Here is a 13,586-nt window from a genome sequence, read left to right as displayed (position 1 = left end):
GAGGTGGTGTCAGGAAACAAATCAGGAGAGACACAGCCGTTCGACCGATAGATGGCTGCACAAACAGGACAACACAAGAGTGCTTTCACTTAAAGCTAAACTTTACTAGTCTCAAGCACTTACACATGTCCACAACAGGTTAGTAACACCCCCCAACCCTCGATAATTACCGCAGCTGAGTGCGGCTCTCGAGCGGCACAGTGGCAGCCCATCTGCCGTTGGGAACACAAGGTGCATCCAGAGGGAGAGACCAATCCCGAAGAGTCCCCAAACGAGTCCCATTATCTCAAGCTTTTCCCCCTTATTTATACATTAGTAATAGAATGACAAGTCCCTTAAAGAAACCTTGTCAAGCGAGCTGTTCCAATGGGCAAGCAAGAGGCTCCTTCTGATTACTGATTAACCAGGTGTGGGTTTGTCCAGAGTTTGCAGCCTTGAGACCCCAACAGACATTCCTGGGGCACACCCTGCTCTTCTAAAACGTATCAGCAACTTCAACACAATTCTTATCAGGAAGGACGCGGGGTCAAGACGTGGCACCCAAAACTTCCTCCCCTCCTGCCTTGGTCAAGCTGAGATTGCTGAATGGCCAATTTACAGCTTGCTGACTAGGCCACCTTTAACAATAAGCCATTGCGGTTTCAAGCACTTTACTGGTTTGCCAAAGTCTCCCCGTGCACCCTCAGTAGCTATCGCTCTCTTCTGGGTTGACGGTGAGCTAATGCGACGACAGGTAGGGAAATGCAGGCTTTAGGGTAGGACACAAAACAGGCTCCGAGTATCTGTCCTCAGTACAGATCCTACGGCACTTCCCGCCTGGCAACAGCTGGCCCAATAACCCAGCATTAGTACTTGCCTCCCTGACATCCCCTGGTGCCCCCAGCTAGAGCCAGTATTTGCCAGTCTGGACCTGCTGGACAGTGCTGCTGGGTACGGCTGCAGTGCTTCACCACAGAAGTAGTTGCTGTTAGGCAGCACGTGAGGCGATTCCTCTCTGGAGGGTTTCTACAGGAATTCAGGGTGCAAGAAACAAGGGACGCATGAAGTGTTCTGCTTGGCCTGGCTTCTGGAAAAGGCAGGGGACTGAGGGCTGCAACGGAAAAGCCAGGAGCTGGGATCACTGTTCCTGGCCAATGAGGGAGGCCTCTCCTCTCTCTCACTGCCTGGCCGCCGTAGCTCTGCCCGCCTGCTCCGGGGAGCCAGTGCTGTGGCAGGCTCTCCATCACTGTACATGGCAAGGTGGCCATGACCAAAGCTGGAGGGCTTTAAACTAGGTTCATCAGGGGAAGGAGACCAAAGCCCTGAGGTAAGTGGGGAAATGGGATACTGGGAGGAAGAACAAGCAGGAGAGTGCAAGAGGGGCAGGGCTGGCGCTTCCATTTAGGCAGCCTAGGCAATCACCTAGGGCGCCAGGATTATTGGGGGGCGGCAGGCGGCTCCGGTGGACCTGCCGCAGTCATGCCTGCGGAGGGTCCCCTGGCTCCAGTGGAGCTGCCGCAGGTATTCCTGCGGACGGTCCGCTGCTCCCACGGCTCCGGGGGACCTCCAGCAGGCATGGCTGTGGTAGCTCCACCGGAGCCGCGGACCAGCGGACCCTCCGCAGGCACGACTGCAGCAGGTCCACCGGAGCCGCGGACCAGCGGACCCTCCCCAGGCACGACTGCAGCAGGTCCACCGGAGCCGCGGACCAGCGGACCCTCCCCGCAGGTACGACTGCAGCAGGTCCACCGGAGCCGCGGACCAGCGGACCCTCCCCGCAGGTACGACTGCAGCAGGTCCACCCGAGCCGCGGACCAGCGGACCCTCCGCAGGCATGACTGCAGCGGGTCCACCGGAGCTGCGGGACCAGCGCGCGGGGCGACGAAATGGCTGTGCGCCTAGGGCGCTAAAAACACTAGCGCCGGTCCTGAAGAGGGGAGGATTCCTGTCTCAGACCGAGAAAGTGGGACAATCAGCAAGTTATCTTAAGTGCCTATGCACAAATGCAAGAAGCCTGGGAAACAAGCAGGGAGAACTGGAAGTCCTGGCACAGTCAAGGAACTATGATGTGACTGGAACAACAGAGACTTGGTGGGATAACTCACATGACTGGAGTACTGTCATGGATGGATATAAACTGTTCAGGAAGGACAGGCAGGGCAAAAAAGGTGCGGGAGTTGCACTGTATGTAAGAGAGCAGTATGACTGCTCAGAGCTCTGGTATGAAACTGCAGAAAAACCTGAGAGTCTCTGGATTAAGTTCAGAAGTGTGAGCAACAAGGGTGATGTCGTGGTGGGAGTCTGCTATAGACCACCAGACCAGGGGGATACGGTGGACGAGGCTTTCTTCTGGCAGCTAGCAGAAGTTACAAGATCACAGGCCCTGGTTCTCATGGGAGACTTTAATCACCCTGAAATCTGCTGGAAGAGCAATACAGCAGTGCACAGACAATCCAGGAAGTTTTTGGAAAGTTTAAGGGACAATTTCCTGGTCCAAGTCCTGAAGGAACCAACCAGGGGCAGAGCTCTTCTAGACTTGCTGCTCACAAACAGGGAAGAATTAGTAGGGGAAGCAAAAGTGGATGGGAACCTGGGAGGCAGTGACCATGAGATGGTCAAGTTCAGGATCCTGACACAAGGAAGAAAGGAGAGCAGCAGAATACGGACCCTGGACTTCAGAAAAGCAGACTTTGACTCCCTCAGAGAACTGATGGGCAGGATGCCCTAAGAGAATAACATGAGGGGGAAAGGAGTCCAGGAGAGCTGGCTGTATTTTAAAGAATCCTTATTGAGTTGCAGGAACAAACCATCCCAATGTGTAGAAAGAACAGTAAATATGGCAGGTGACCAGCTTGGCTTAACAGTGAAATCCTTGCTGATCTTAAACACAAAAAAGAAGCTTACAAGAAGTGGAAGATTGGACAAATGATCAGGGAGGATATAAAACTATTGCTCAGGCATGCAGGAGTGAAATCAGGAAGGCCAAATCACACTTGGAATTGCAGCTAGCAAGAGATGTTAAGAGTAACAAGAAGGGTTTCTTCAGGTATGTTAGTAACAAGAAGGTGGTCAAGAAAAGTGTGGGCCCCTTACTGAATGAGGGAGGCAACCTAGTGACAGGATGTGGAGGAAACTAATGTACCCAGTGCTTTTTTTGCCTCTGTATTCACAAACAAGGTCATCTCCCAGACTACTGCACTGGGCAGCACAGTATGGGGAGAAGGTGACCAGACCTCTGTGGAGAAAGAAGTGGTTCAGGACTATTTAGAAAAACTGAATGAGCACAAGCCCATGGGGCCGGATGCGCTGCATCCGAGGGTGCTAAAGGAGTTGGCGGATGTGATTGCAGAGCCATTGGCCATTATCTTTGAAAACTTATGGTGATCGAGGAGGTCCCAGATGACTGGAAAAAGGCTACTGTTGTGCCCATCTTTAAAAAAGGGAAGAAGGAGGTGTCACGGAGTTATTGGACAATGCTCTGGAACTGCTCCCCACAAAGCCAGTTAGGACTTTGGGGAGCCTGCTCTCCCTTGGAGCAGACTTGTTCAGGGCAAGAAGCTCACACGTCTTCACCTCCTGGGTCTCTCCTTGGAGCATTCAGGATCCTTTGCCCCTCCGTGCACTTCCCACAGCGAGCCTGCCCCAGCGGGGTACTGGGGAAGCCACAGGGTCCTGCACCCCTACTTTGCAGTCAGATGTGACTCTCAGACAGCCAGTAAAACAGAGGTTTATTTGATGACAGGAACAGGGTCTAAAACAGAGCTTGTAGGTACCGCGAGCCGGACCCCTCAGCTGGGTCCATTCTGGGGAGCAGTGAGCCAGACCCCCAGGTCTGCATTTCACTTCTCGTCCCCAGCCAGCTCCAGACTAACAACCCCCTCCAGCCCCTCCTCTCTGCTCAGCCCCTTTCCCGGGCCAGGAGGTCACCTGATCCCTTTGTCTCCAACACCTTCAGTTGGCATCTTTGAAGAGGAGGGGCCCAGGTCATCAGTTGCTAGGAGACAGAGGGTCAAGGATTTAGGTCTTTGCTCTGCCACTTAAGAACTGCCTAGGAGACACTGAGGCACCAACACAGTATACAGAGCAAACATTAGGAACATTCCCAGTTCGTCACAGGAGGATCCGGGGAACTACAGGCCAGTCAACCTCACCTCAGTCCTTGGAAAAATCATGGAGCAGGTCCTCAAGGAATCAACTCTGAAGCACTTAGAGGAGAGGAGAGTGATCAGGAACAGTCAGCATGGATTCACCAAGGGCAAGTCATGCCTGACTAACCTAATTGCCTTTGATGAGGAGATAACTGGCTCTGTGGATGAGGGGAAAGCAGTGGATGTGTTATTCCTTGACTTTAGCAAAGCTTTTGATACGGTCTTCCACAGTATTCTTGCCAGCAAGTTAAAGTATGGGCTGGATGAATGGACTATAAGGTGGATAGAAAGCTGGATAGATAGGCGGGCTCAACGGGTAGCGATCAACGGCTCCATGTCTAGTTGGCAGCTGGTATTAAGTGGAGTGCCCCAAGGGTCAGTCCTGGGGCCGGTTTTGTTCAATATCTTCATTAATGATCTGGAGGATGGCGTGGACTGCACCTTCAGCAAGTTTGCAGATGACACTAAACTGGGAGGAGTGGTAGATACGCTGGAGGGTAGGGACAGGATACAGAGGGACCTAGACAAATTAGAGGATTGGGCCAAAAGAAACCTGATGAGGTTCAACAAGGACAAGTGCAGAGTCCTGCACTTAGGATGGAAGAATCCCATGCACTGCTACAGACTAGGGACCAAGTGGCTAGGCAGCAGTTCTGAAGAAAAGGACCTAGAGGTTACAGTAGCTGAGAAGCTAGATATGAGTTGACAGTGTGCCCTTGCTGCCAAGAAGGTTAACAACATTTTGGGCCGTATAAGTAGGGGCATTGGCAGCAGATCGAGGGACATGATCATTCCCCTCTATTCAACATTAGTGAGGCCTCATCTGGAGCACTGTGTCTAGTTTTGGGCCCCACACTACAAGAAGGATGTGGAAAAATTGGAAAGAGTCCAGTGGAGGGCAACAAAAATGATTAGGGGGCCGGAGCACAAGACTTATGGGGAGAGGCTGAGGGAACTGGGATGATTTAGTCTGCAGAAGAGAAGAATGAGGGGAGATTTGATAGCTGCTTTCAACTACCTGAAAGGGGGGTTCCAAAGAGGATGGAGCTCGGCTGTTCTCAGTGGTGGCAGATGACAGAACAAGGAGTAATGGTCTCAAGTTGCAGTGGGGGAGGTTTAGGTTGGATATTAGGAAAAACTTTTCCACTAGGAGGGCGGTGAAGCACTGGAATGGGTTCCCTAGGGAGGTGGTGGAATCTCCTTCCTTAGAGGTTTTTAAGGTCAGGCTTGACAAAGCCCTGGCTGGAATGATTTAATTGAGGATTGGTCCTGTTTGAGCAGTGGGTTGGATTAGGTACCTCCTGAGGTCCCTTCCAACCCTGAGATTCTATGATTCTATGGTGCTGGCAACAGTGAGGTCACTTGCCACAGGGCTGAATCTCGCTGAGCAAGTGACAGGCTCCTGGCACCACCTCCCCCGTGCATGTTCGCGCCGCTTGCTGTCGTGTTCCCATCAAGGCGTGCAGGAGCAACAAGGCCTTTTGTTCCAGCGCCACACTCCATCTCCCTGCCTCGAACACTGCCGACACATGCCAGCGTCCCCGTTAACACCAGCTGCGGAGCGAGGCCAATCGACGTCTGATCCTCCTGGCAGCTCAGCGAGGGCTGTGCAGAGAGTGCTCTGCCTCCACAGCAGATCAGTGAGAGGCAGCTGATTAGCGAGCCCCACCACCCCTCCATGGGGCAAAGGGGAGGAGGCCGAATCTGGCCCAGCTGAGGGGGGTTTGCTGGGGTGGGCAATCAGGACCCCCCAGCCATCTGCTAATGACACATTATCCTGTCTCCCTGGAGGTACCATGTCAGCTGAGAGCCATCAAGCAGACAGCTTGTTGCTGTGCCAGCAGCACTGCTCTCGCACAAAGCCACCGTACCTGAAGGATGCTCATTCCCCCCAGCAGCACCCAGGGGATCAGTGGCGGTGGGATGGGGCGCTGCAGAGGAGGGATCGCTCCTGCTGCTGTGAGACAAGGGTCTCTATGGAGGAAGCGGCAGGCCCCAGCTGCTGCAGGGACACTTCTCACTGGCCACTTTCAAGACTCCCACTCATCCTGGTTAATTCACTCGGGCCAGAGCCTCACCCACCATGAGTCTCTGCATTTGAGTGAAGACTGTAAGCCCAAGAGTTCCTGAGGGCTGGTCTCTGCGACTCCATCAGTGACTGCCCACTGCTGGGCACTCACACAGTGCTAAGTTTGCTAGGCCTCTGGCTCAGCTCCCCTTCACGGGGATTAAACTCTCCAGGCAAAGTGCTTTCACGCCTCATGCTCCCTGCCAGCCTGCAGCCCAGAGCCAAGCTAACCACAGGCCTGGCCTGCACTGAATGCGGTTTCACCATGCTGGTCTCCAAGGCCAGCCAGCACTGCAGAGACAAGCGAGGTTTAAAGAGCACCAGGCGGGGATCTGCTTCCCAGGAAGGCAATGGCAGCACGCTCCTGGGTTTCGGTGGGACCAGAGTGGGGCTCACTGCCAGTCGAGGTTCAGTGCTGCACCTCCTAGAGGGTTAGGGAGAGGGGACTAAAGGGGGGGGGGACTGTGGTGTACATCAGAGCAGCCCCAAGCCTTGCTCTAATTCAAAGCAGCTTCCACGGCCCCCAGCGGGCTGTTCCGTAACGCAGAGCAGCCAGCAGGACTCCGGAGAGCAGCTGCATGATGGGGGTTGCGGAAGAGCCAGGTATGCCAGCTCAACGCCTCCCCTGGGCTGGGGCTATTCCCTGGAAGCGGGTTAAGCCGGCTCTGTGGCCCCCTGACAACAGCTGAGTGGCTAAAAAGGAACCACAGCAGAGCCAGGAATGGGGAGGCTCAGTTTTCAAGCCAGGGCAGAGGAGGACCCACCCGGCTTGTTCTCCATAACACAGGAGTCCTTGCTATGCTCCGGCCCTGGGGTGTCTGTCACCCAGGGCTAGGACAGCCCCCAGGAGGGCACTATTAGGCTGATTCTGCACTGTGCCAGGCTAAAACACAGACCCCCCTCAAGGGACAGGGAGCTATTCCCAGCGCACTGACACTCCCCTTTCCCCCAAACAAAGGACGCACGCCTCCGTTAACGTGCCCCATTGGTAGCAGAGCACAGGCCGGGCTGGTAGCCACCTCCCTTTAGCACTGGCCTCTGCGGGATTCTGCTAATTGTCAGGCAGATTATTACCCGACAGCAAGGCTGGGGAGCTGGCCGCTGGCGCTCAGCAGAGACACTAAGCCATCCCTAATGTCGAGAGAGAGAGAGAAATTCCCCGCCTGTGTTCCAACAGCCAGTGCTAACCCCACTCTGGCTCCTCCCCACCCCCAGGCGCGGCCTGGCAGGCTGGGCAACCTGCTCGCAGGGTCATGCTCTGCAGCTGGCGTTCCCCAACCCAGGCTCCTGATCACACTTTGCATGCAAATGCATTTCCCTCTGGGTTATCCTCTAGCACTCTGCTGCAATGGCTGAGATGCAAGTGCTGCAGGGGGTGAGTAAACCTGGGACCGAGGGCGGAGCTGCAGCTCCCCAAGAGGGGGCTTCAGGAAGACAGCTGGGCAGAAACAGAGGCACCTGCCTAATCCCATCAGATGGCTACATCTCCCAGGTCGCCTGCAGACAGGCTATGGCCAGCGCAGCTGGCAGGCCCGAAGTTCAGTGGGTGTGAGCATGCGACAATCCACCTTGACCCAAGCAGCCAAGCCACGCTGCAGGCTGGGAGGCCTCTGGGACTATACCACCATCACAAGGGAGACTGGCTGCAGTCGGTGGCACCACGCATGTCTCTGGGGAAGGCACCAGTGCAGCCCTAGGCTGGGCCCTCCTGACCTATAGCCAACCTTCTTATTCCAACAGCGTCAGCCCACTCCCAGCCCTCCACATACTGAGCCTACAGGCATGAGTCACAGGCTGAGATGCACCGGTCTGTACAGTCCTATGTAGACACAGGAAGGACCCTTATTGAAAAGGAACGAGAGCCTTTCAGCTCAAGCTCACAGCAATCAGAGGAGCAGCAGGCTGCAGAGCAGGGCGGCAGAGGAGCTGCTTCTGGGGCCAGGCGGAGGACATCCTCCCCCCTGGGTGATAGCGCCGCACTCTCTGCTGCACAAAGAGAGTGAAACGCTTTCCCCCGACTGTACCTGGACCACCTGGGTGAAACGAGGGGACAATTTCTGATGGAAAAATGATCATTTTCTCCTGCAAACACCATATAGATCCCTTAGCAGCCTCCTGCTTCCCAATTAAACCTCTCATTAGATCCCACTGTTAGAGCCCTGATCTCACTGTTGCCACCCTTCACTGTCTATATGGCACCAGCAAGCTCTTTGGGGTAGGGCCCTGGCATGACTGCGCTCACATCGTGCCATGCACAATTTCCATGCGATGCAAGTAACAAAGACTAACTCTGCTACCTGGCCTTGCAGCACGTACGCTAGATGTGAGCTACTGCACCAGGGGAGTCACTAGCCAATGGCAGTGCTGCATCTCGCACTGGGTGGGCAGCACGGGTGTACGCACTGGGGGGCACTAGAGTGAGTCTGGAGGCAGATACACGCGAAGCAGAGAGGTGGGCAGCTCTGCTACCAGCTTTACTCCAAAGGCTCTTCTGCAACAGCTGCTGCTACAGACACATGCAGATTCCTCTTGGGACAGTCAGTGACCCCTGCTGGAACAGAACACAGCTGCACACCGTGGGCCAGTGTCTCCACTGGCTCCCAGTCGCTTTCAATGCCAATTTAACGCCTTGTTCCTAATTTTAAAGGCAATGTATAGCCCTACCCACAGCTACATCAACTACTGAATTCTGATCCATGAACTACTGTAACAGCTGCACTTTTCAGGGACAACGTGAAGCACTAAGCCCAGGACAAAGCACGCAGGACTGGGCAGGGGACAAAGCAATCTTCCACGCAGAGTGGGGGAAATCCTGAAGTGGGCCATCTTTAGGAAACGCTGCAAAACTTTCCTTTCTGAGAAGCCCTTTCCACCACAAGAATGACACACACAGCACAACATCCCTTCTATAAGCCCCTACCAGCCAAAAGAGAAAAACCTACCCCAGCCAGAGTTTGGGTCATGAAAATGGAGAAATGCCAGAGACCTCTACTAGGGACTTCACTATTGTTACTGATTTTGCACTGTAGGTGTCCAGATATTATCATGATGAGTGGCAGGATAAAATTCTAAGATATGATATGAGCTCTGAGCAGCCAAGCACCCCAGCCATTTCTCAGCTAATGTGACTAGTGCCAACGCACCACTATGGCAAGAGGAGACACGGCCGGAGCCCCACCTGGATTCTCCAAGCAGGAGTGGTCGCTGTTGCTAGCCATGCAAAGCAACCGCTCAATCTAGCATAGACAGTAGAGGAAACTGCTCAACCTGGCACAGCTACCATCATGTACTGGGATGGCACACAATTCCTGACCTAGCAAAGAGCAAGGCAACCACGTTCAGAGAGGATCAGCAAGACTGGCAAACCCCTCCCAGCTCCAATCAGCCCCCAATCAACCTCGGATTCCCACAGTCTCCCAGAGGACCCTCCGTTCCCAACCAAAAGCCCTAACTCCAGACCTGCTACCAAATACCAACAGCTTTCAAACGCAGCAAGATAGAGACTGAGGTCAGGTCACAGTCACCAGTCTTGGAGTTGTTGCCATGATGACCAGCTCGTTAGAGATTCACTGAGTGACAGAAGCTACTTATGTTTGCAAAATACACATCTTTTGAAATCAGGCCGATCAGCCTGTCACTGGCTGAGCAGAGTGCACAGTGCAAAGCAGCGTACACCAACGCCACAATGAACACCTTGTGATCCTCTCGCATTCAATTCCCTGGAAAGAGGAGCTCCAGTCACCTTTTCGAAGAACAGGGTGGCAGCTCATAAAACTGGATGGCAGAAGAACCTAAAACGGTTCCTAACAAATATTTCTCTACACGGCGCACTATTAACCTGTGGAACTCACTGCCACAAGATATCACATAGTTCAAGAACTTATTAGGAGACCTAAACAAAAAGGATGAGAGGTTTATATGGATGAGGGTTATAAATCCTCCTGCTCCATGCATCAGCCAACCACTGACTGACAGCGGTTAGGTAAAAACGTTCCTTGTGGGCAGATTATTCCATAACTGAAGTCTCTTAGCACCTACCTCTGAAGCAATTGGTGCTGGCCATGTCAGCAACTGGTGCTGGCCAGGACACCAGGCTAGGTAGGTCCCTGTTCTGATTTGGCCTGGCAATGTCAGTCTTCCTAAGAGACTTTTCAGTCTGGGGTCCCTCAGTGCAAAGCAGAACCAGCACTAGGGGAATTTTCAAATTTGATCTCTGAAATTATTTCAAAATCCATGGCAGTTGCTGGTTAGTTACATAAATCACCCAATCAGGAGGCAGGAACAATACCATGTGACTTCTACTGTTAACCAAACTCAGTGGGCAAACAACCCATAGGGCGAGAATAATTTGCACGAGGAATTTGGGAACAATTCTGAATCATGAATGAGCCCAGGAACTTCATGCTAGGGGTGCTCTGGCCACTCCCAAATAATCAGCAGTCCCCACTGGAGAACCCCCACTAGTTTCCCTCTTGAAACCTCCCTTATAGATACATCTCCCACCCCGCAGGCATCCTAGGACAATCCAAAACACACACAACTCTTTCAGGACCTGTGATTTTTTGGGCAATTCACAGGCTACCCCTTTTTTCTTCACCAGCACCCCACCATCCCTAGCCCCTTCCCCACCAGTAGTTCAGGGACCCAAAGATCCTAAAGCCAGCTCCAATCCCACTCTGGAGGGGGAGGGTAATAACTGTGCCCTATCACTGAGATCTCAGGCTGCATGCTGCCCTGATCCCAGCCAGATGGATCCTTAATAAGACAATAAGTGCTGCTATCAACTGGGAAGTGATGAATCAGTGGTCTCTGGCAGAGATCTTAGCCAGTTTCACTGCATAGCCATAAAAAAATCCCAGCACCCCTGGTTAAAGTCCAATTCATACAGAAGAGGACAGTTGCTTTAAAAATCCCAAAGGGTACTAAGCAGCAGGAGACTGAGGCCAGGCTCCCAGCCTGCCCCCCCCTTCTAGATTATTAATCCAAAGATTAAAACAAATATGTGCTCTCCAGCTTCCTGCCCAACACGACACCTCCAACGATACCTACAGTGTGCACGCTGTAAATCATCCACTGCACTGTGCCTGGCTACGTGACCTATTGGAAATGCAGAAGACAGGCTCACAGATGTCTCAAGTTTGGAAAGCTCATCTCATCTCTTGCCCTGGAGGCAAGCAAGCTTTGTCACTGAGAGCAGAGAGAGATGTAAACACAGACCACTCACATCTACCCAAATAAACCTCTGCAGCGAGGTGTCACACAGAGGAGGTCCATCATGTCCTGTATCCTGACACCTGAGGCTCCAAGAGGAAGGGGAAAGAAAAGTCCCATGATGTCCCAGGCCAACTGTGCACTGCTGAACAGGAGGGACACAGTTCCTTCCTGACCCCTGCAAAGTGATCATTGAATGCCCTGAAGCATGGCATTCAATCATCCCTATCTTAAATCTCAACCTCTGTTGCTCACCCCCAAGGCATGGTACACTGCAGATTGGAGAGAAAGCTGTTTACCTTGCTACCCCTTTCAGCAGCATTCAGGATAGAAGGAACGCCATATCACTCCCCAGCAGAGGGAAGTGGATTCATTCCACAGGGCTATCGGTCTTTCTGCACCATTTGGTCTTTGGCATCTTCCTAGTGGGTATCTGTAGCTCTGTGGACCACAGGATCCTGGGAGCTAGTATATGGCCAGTCCATTTCACTTACAATATCACTCAAGTCAAGTACCGTTTGAATCACTGGATGGTACCCAGGGGAGCTGAGATGCCGAGATACATGCTCAGACGGATGCACAGTGCAGCAAAGCAGGCAGGATGGGGGTGAGAAGAGAACTGCGGGTGGGGGACGGGGGTCAAGAGGAGGCCCAGTTTGCTAAGGGTTGTTTCAGGGCATCATCCCTGCTAAATAGCTCAGAAAGGGACTGGCTGCTCCTTTTGTTAAATGAGGGGTTCACTACTCCTCCTTGTGAAGCAGCTGGAGCACAGCAGGCCCTGCCTGGGGAACAGGTCCTCCCGGGGGCTGGCTCCAGTTAGAAACCCTGATAACAAGAATTGTGGTTAATGAAACAAGGGGAGGGTAGGATGAGACGAGGCAGCTCCCTCCGGGGAAGGGACAGAAGGGGGGCATGTGGCACCCTCTTGTGACCTCAGCGGAAGCTCTCTCCAGGAGCCCAGCATAGGGCTGGTCCTGCTACACAGCACTCCCTCCCCTGGCACCGGGCAGGGGCTCGGGGCTTTTGTCAGCTGCCCCAGGAGACAACCTGGTTGGCTCAGGCAGGAGCTAAGGGCTCTGGACGGGTCCAGAGCCAGGCTGGGGGCAGGCACCGCCCTGCACAGGGACTGGGAGCGCAGTTCAGCACAGGGCAGCCAGGCTGAGTCAGGGTTTTAGCTCTTGGGCACCTCTTTGGCAAAGCTCAGTGTGTAATGAAAGAGGTGCGGGGAGGGGGAGCCCTGCTCCTCGCTGTCCACACAAACAACCGGGAGTCCGCTGGCCCTTTAAAGACCAAATAAACCTGTTAGTCTTTAAAGTGCCGCCGGACTCCTCGTGGTCTCTAGCCCTGCCAGGGCCAGAAGGGTCGGGGCTCGGCCCCGCCAGGGAGCCCTGCTCCCCTGCACCCGCGCCCAGCGCCCACCTGCAGCTCCTCGAAGGCGTCGTCCACGTTGGTGACCTGGTGCTGCTCGTGCACGGCGGGCTCGTCGCAGAAGAAGCAGACCACGGCGCGGTCCGTCAGGCAGAAGAGCTTCACCTTCTCGTGGTCCTTGCAGGGCGCGGAGCTGCGCCGCGCGCTCAGGATGGCGTCCAGCGGGAAGGCCGCGTAGCGCTCCACGATGTTGGCGAGCTTGAGGCTCGGCGCCAGCGTGGGCTCGGCGAAGGTGCGGCGGCACTCGGGGCAGTCGCGGGCGCCCTGCTGCTCCTGCCGGACCCAGTGCTCCGTGATGCATTTCCGGCAGAAGTAGTGCTCGCAGCCGAAGCTCACCGGGTCCTGGTAGATGCTCAGGCAGATGGAGCAGAGCAGCTCGTCTTTCAGGCTGCAGGCCATGGCGGCGGGGGCAGCGCCCCAGGGCCGGGCCGGGCCGGGCCCCTCTCCAAGCGGGGCTGCCCCGCAGGGCCCTAAGGCCGGGAAGCCGCAGGGGGCGGCGCTGCCCCCGACACTGGCTCCTCGCGCCTCCCCCGGAGCTGCGCCCCCCGGGCAGGCTGGCCCCGGCTCGGGGAGAGGAGCCGCCCCCGCAGCGCGCACACGCTCAGCCTCTGTGTCCCGGCTTCCGCGGAGCCAGCCGGCCACCGGCACTTCGTGTCCACCCCCGGGGGCCGATCCGAGCTGGGGGCGCTGCCCGGGGGCTCGGGCCCGCCGTGGCACTGGGCGCAGCGGCCTCCGGACTTCCCAGCGGCTCC

General features: G+C 54.8%; 1 protein-coding gene across 1 annotated transcript in view; it reads right to left on the bottom strand.

Annotated features, from left to right (window-relative positions):
• TRIM62 (tripartite motif containing 62) overlaps positions 1 to 13,233 on the bottom strand; it is a 35,715-nt gene extending 22,482 nt beyond the window's left edge. Inside the window, exon 1 of the mRNA XM_050931230.1 lies at positions 12,826 to 13,233. Coding sequence (XP_050787187.1) covers positions 12,826 to 13,233 — 408 coding nt within the window. The remainder of the gene's footprint in view (positions 1 to 12,825) is intronic.
• Positions 13,234 to 13,586: the final 353 nt, after the last annotated feature.

This window comes from Gopherus flavomarginatus, chromosome 21 (assembly GCF_025201925.1).
Source record: "Gopherus flavomarginatus isolate rGopFla2 chromosome 21, rGopFla2.mat.asm, whole genome shotgun sequence".
NCBI lineage: Eukaryota > Metazoa > Chordata > Testudines > Testudinidae > Gopherus > Gopherus flavomarginatus.
This window is presented reverse-complemented; position numbering and strand designations above follow the sequence as displayed.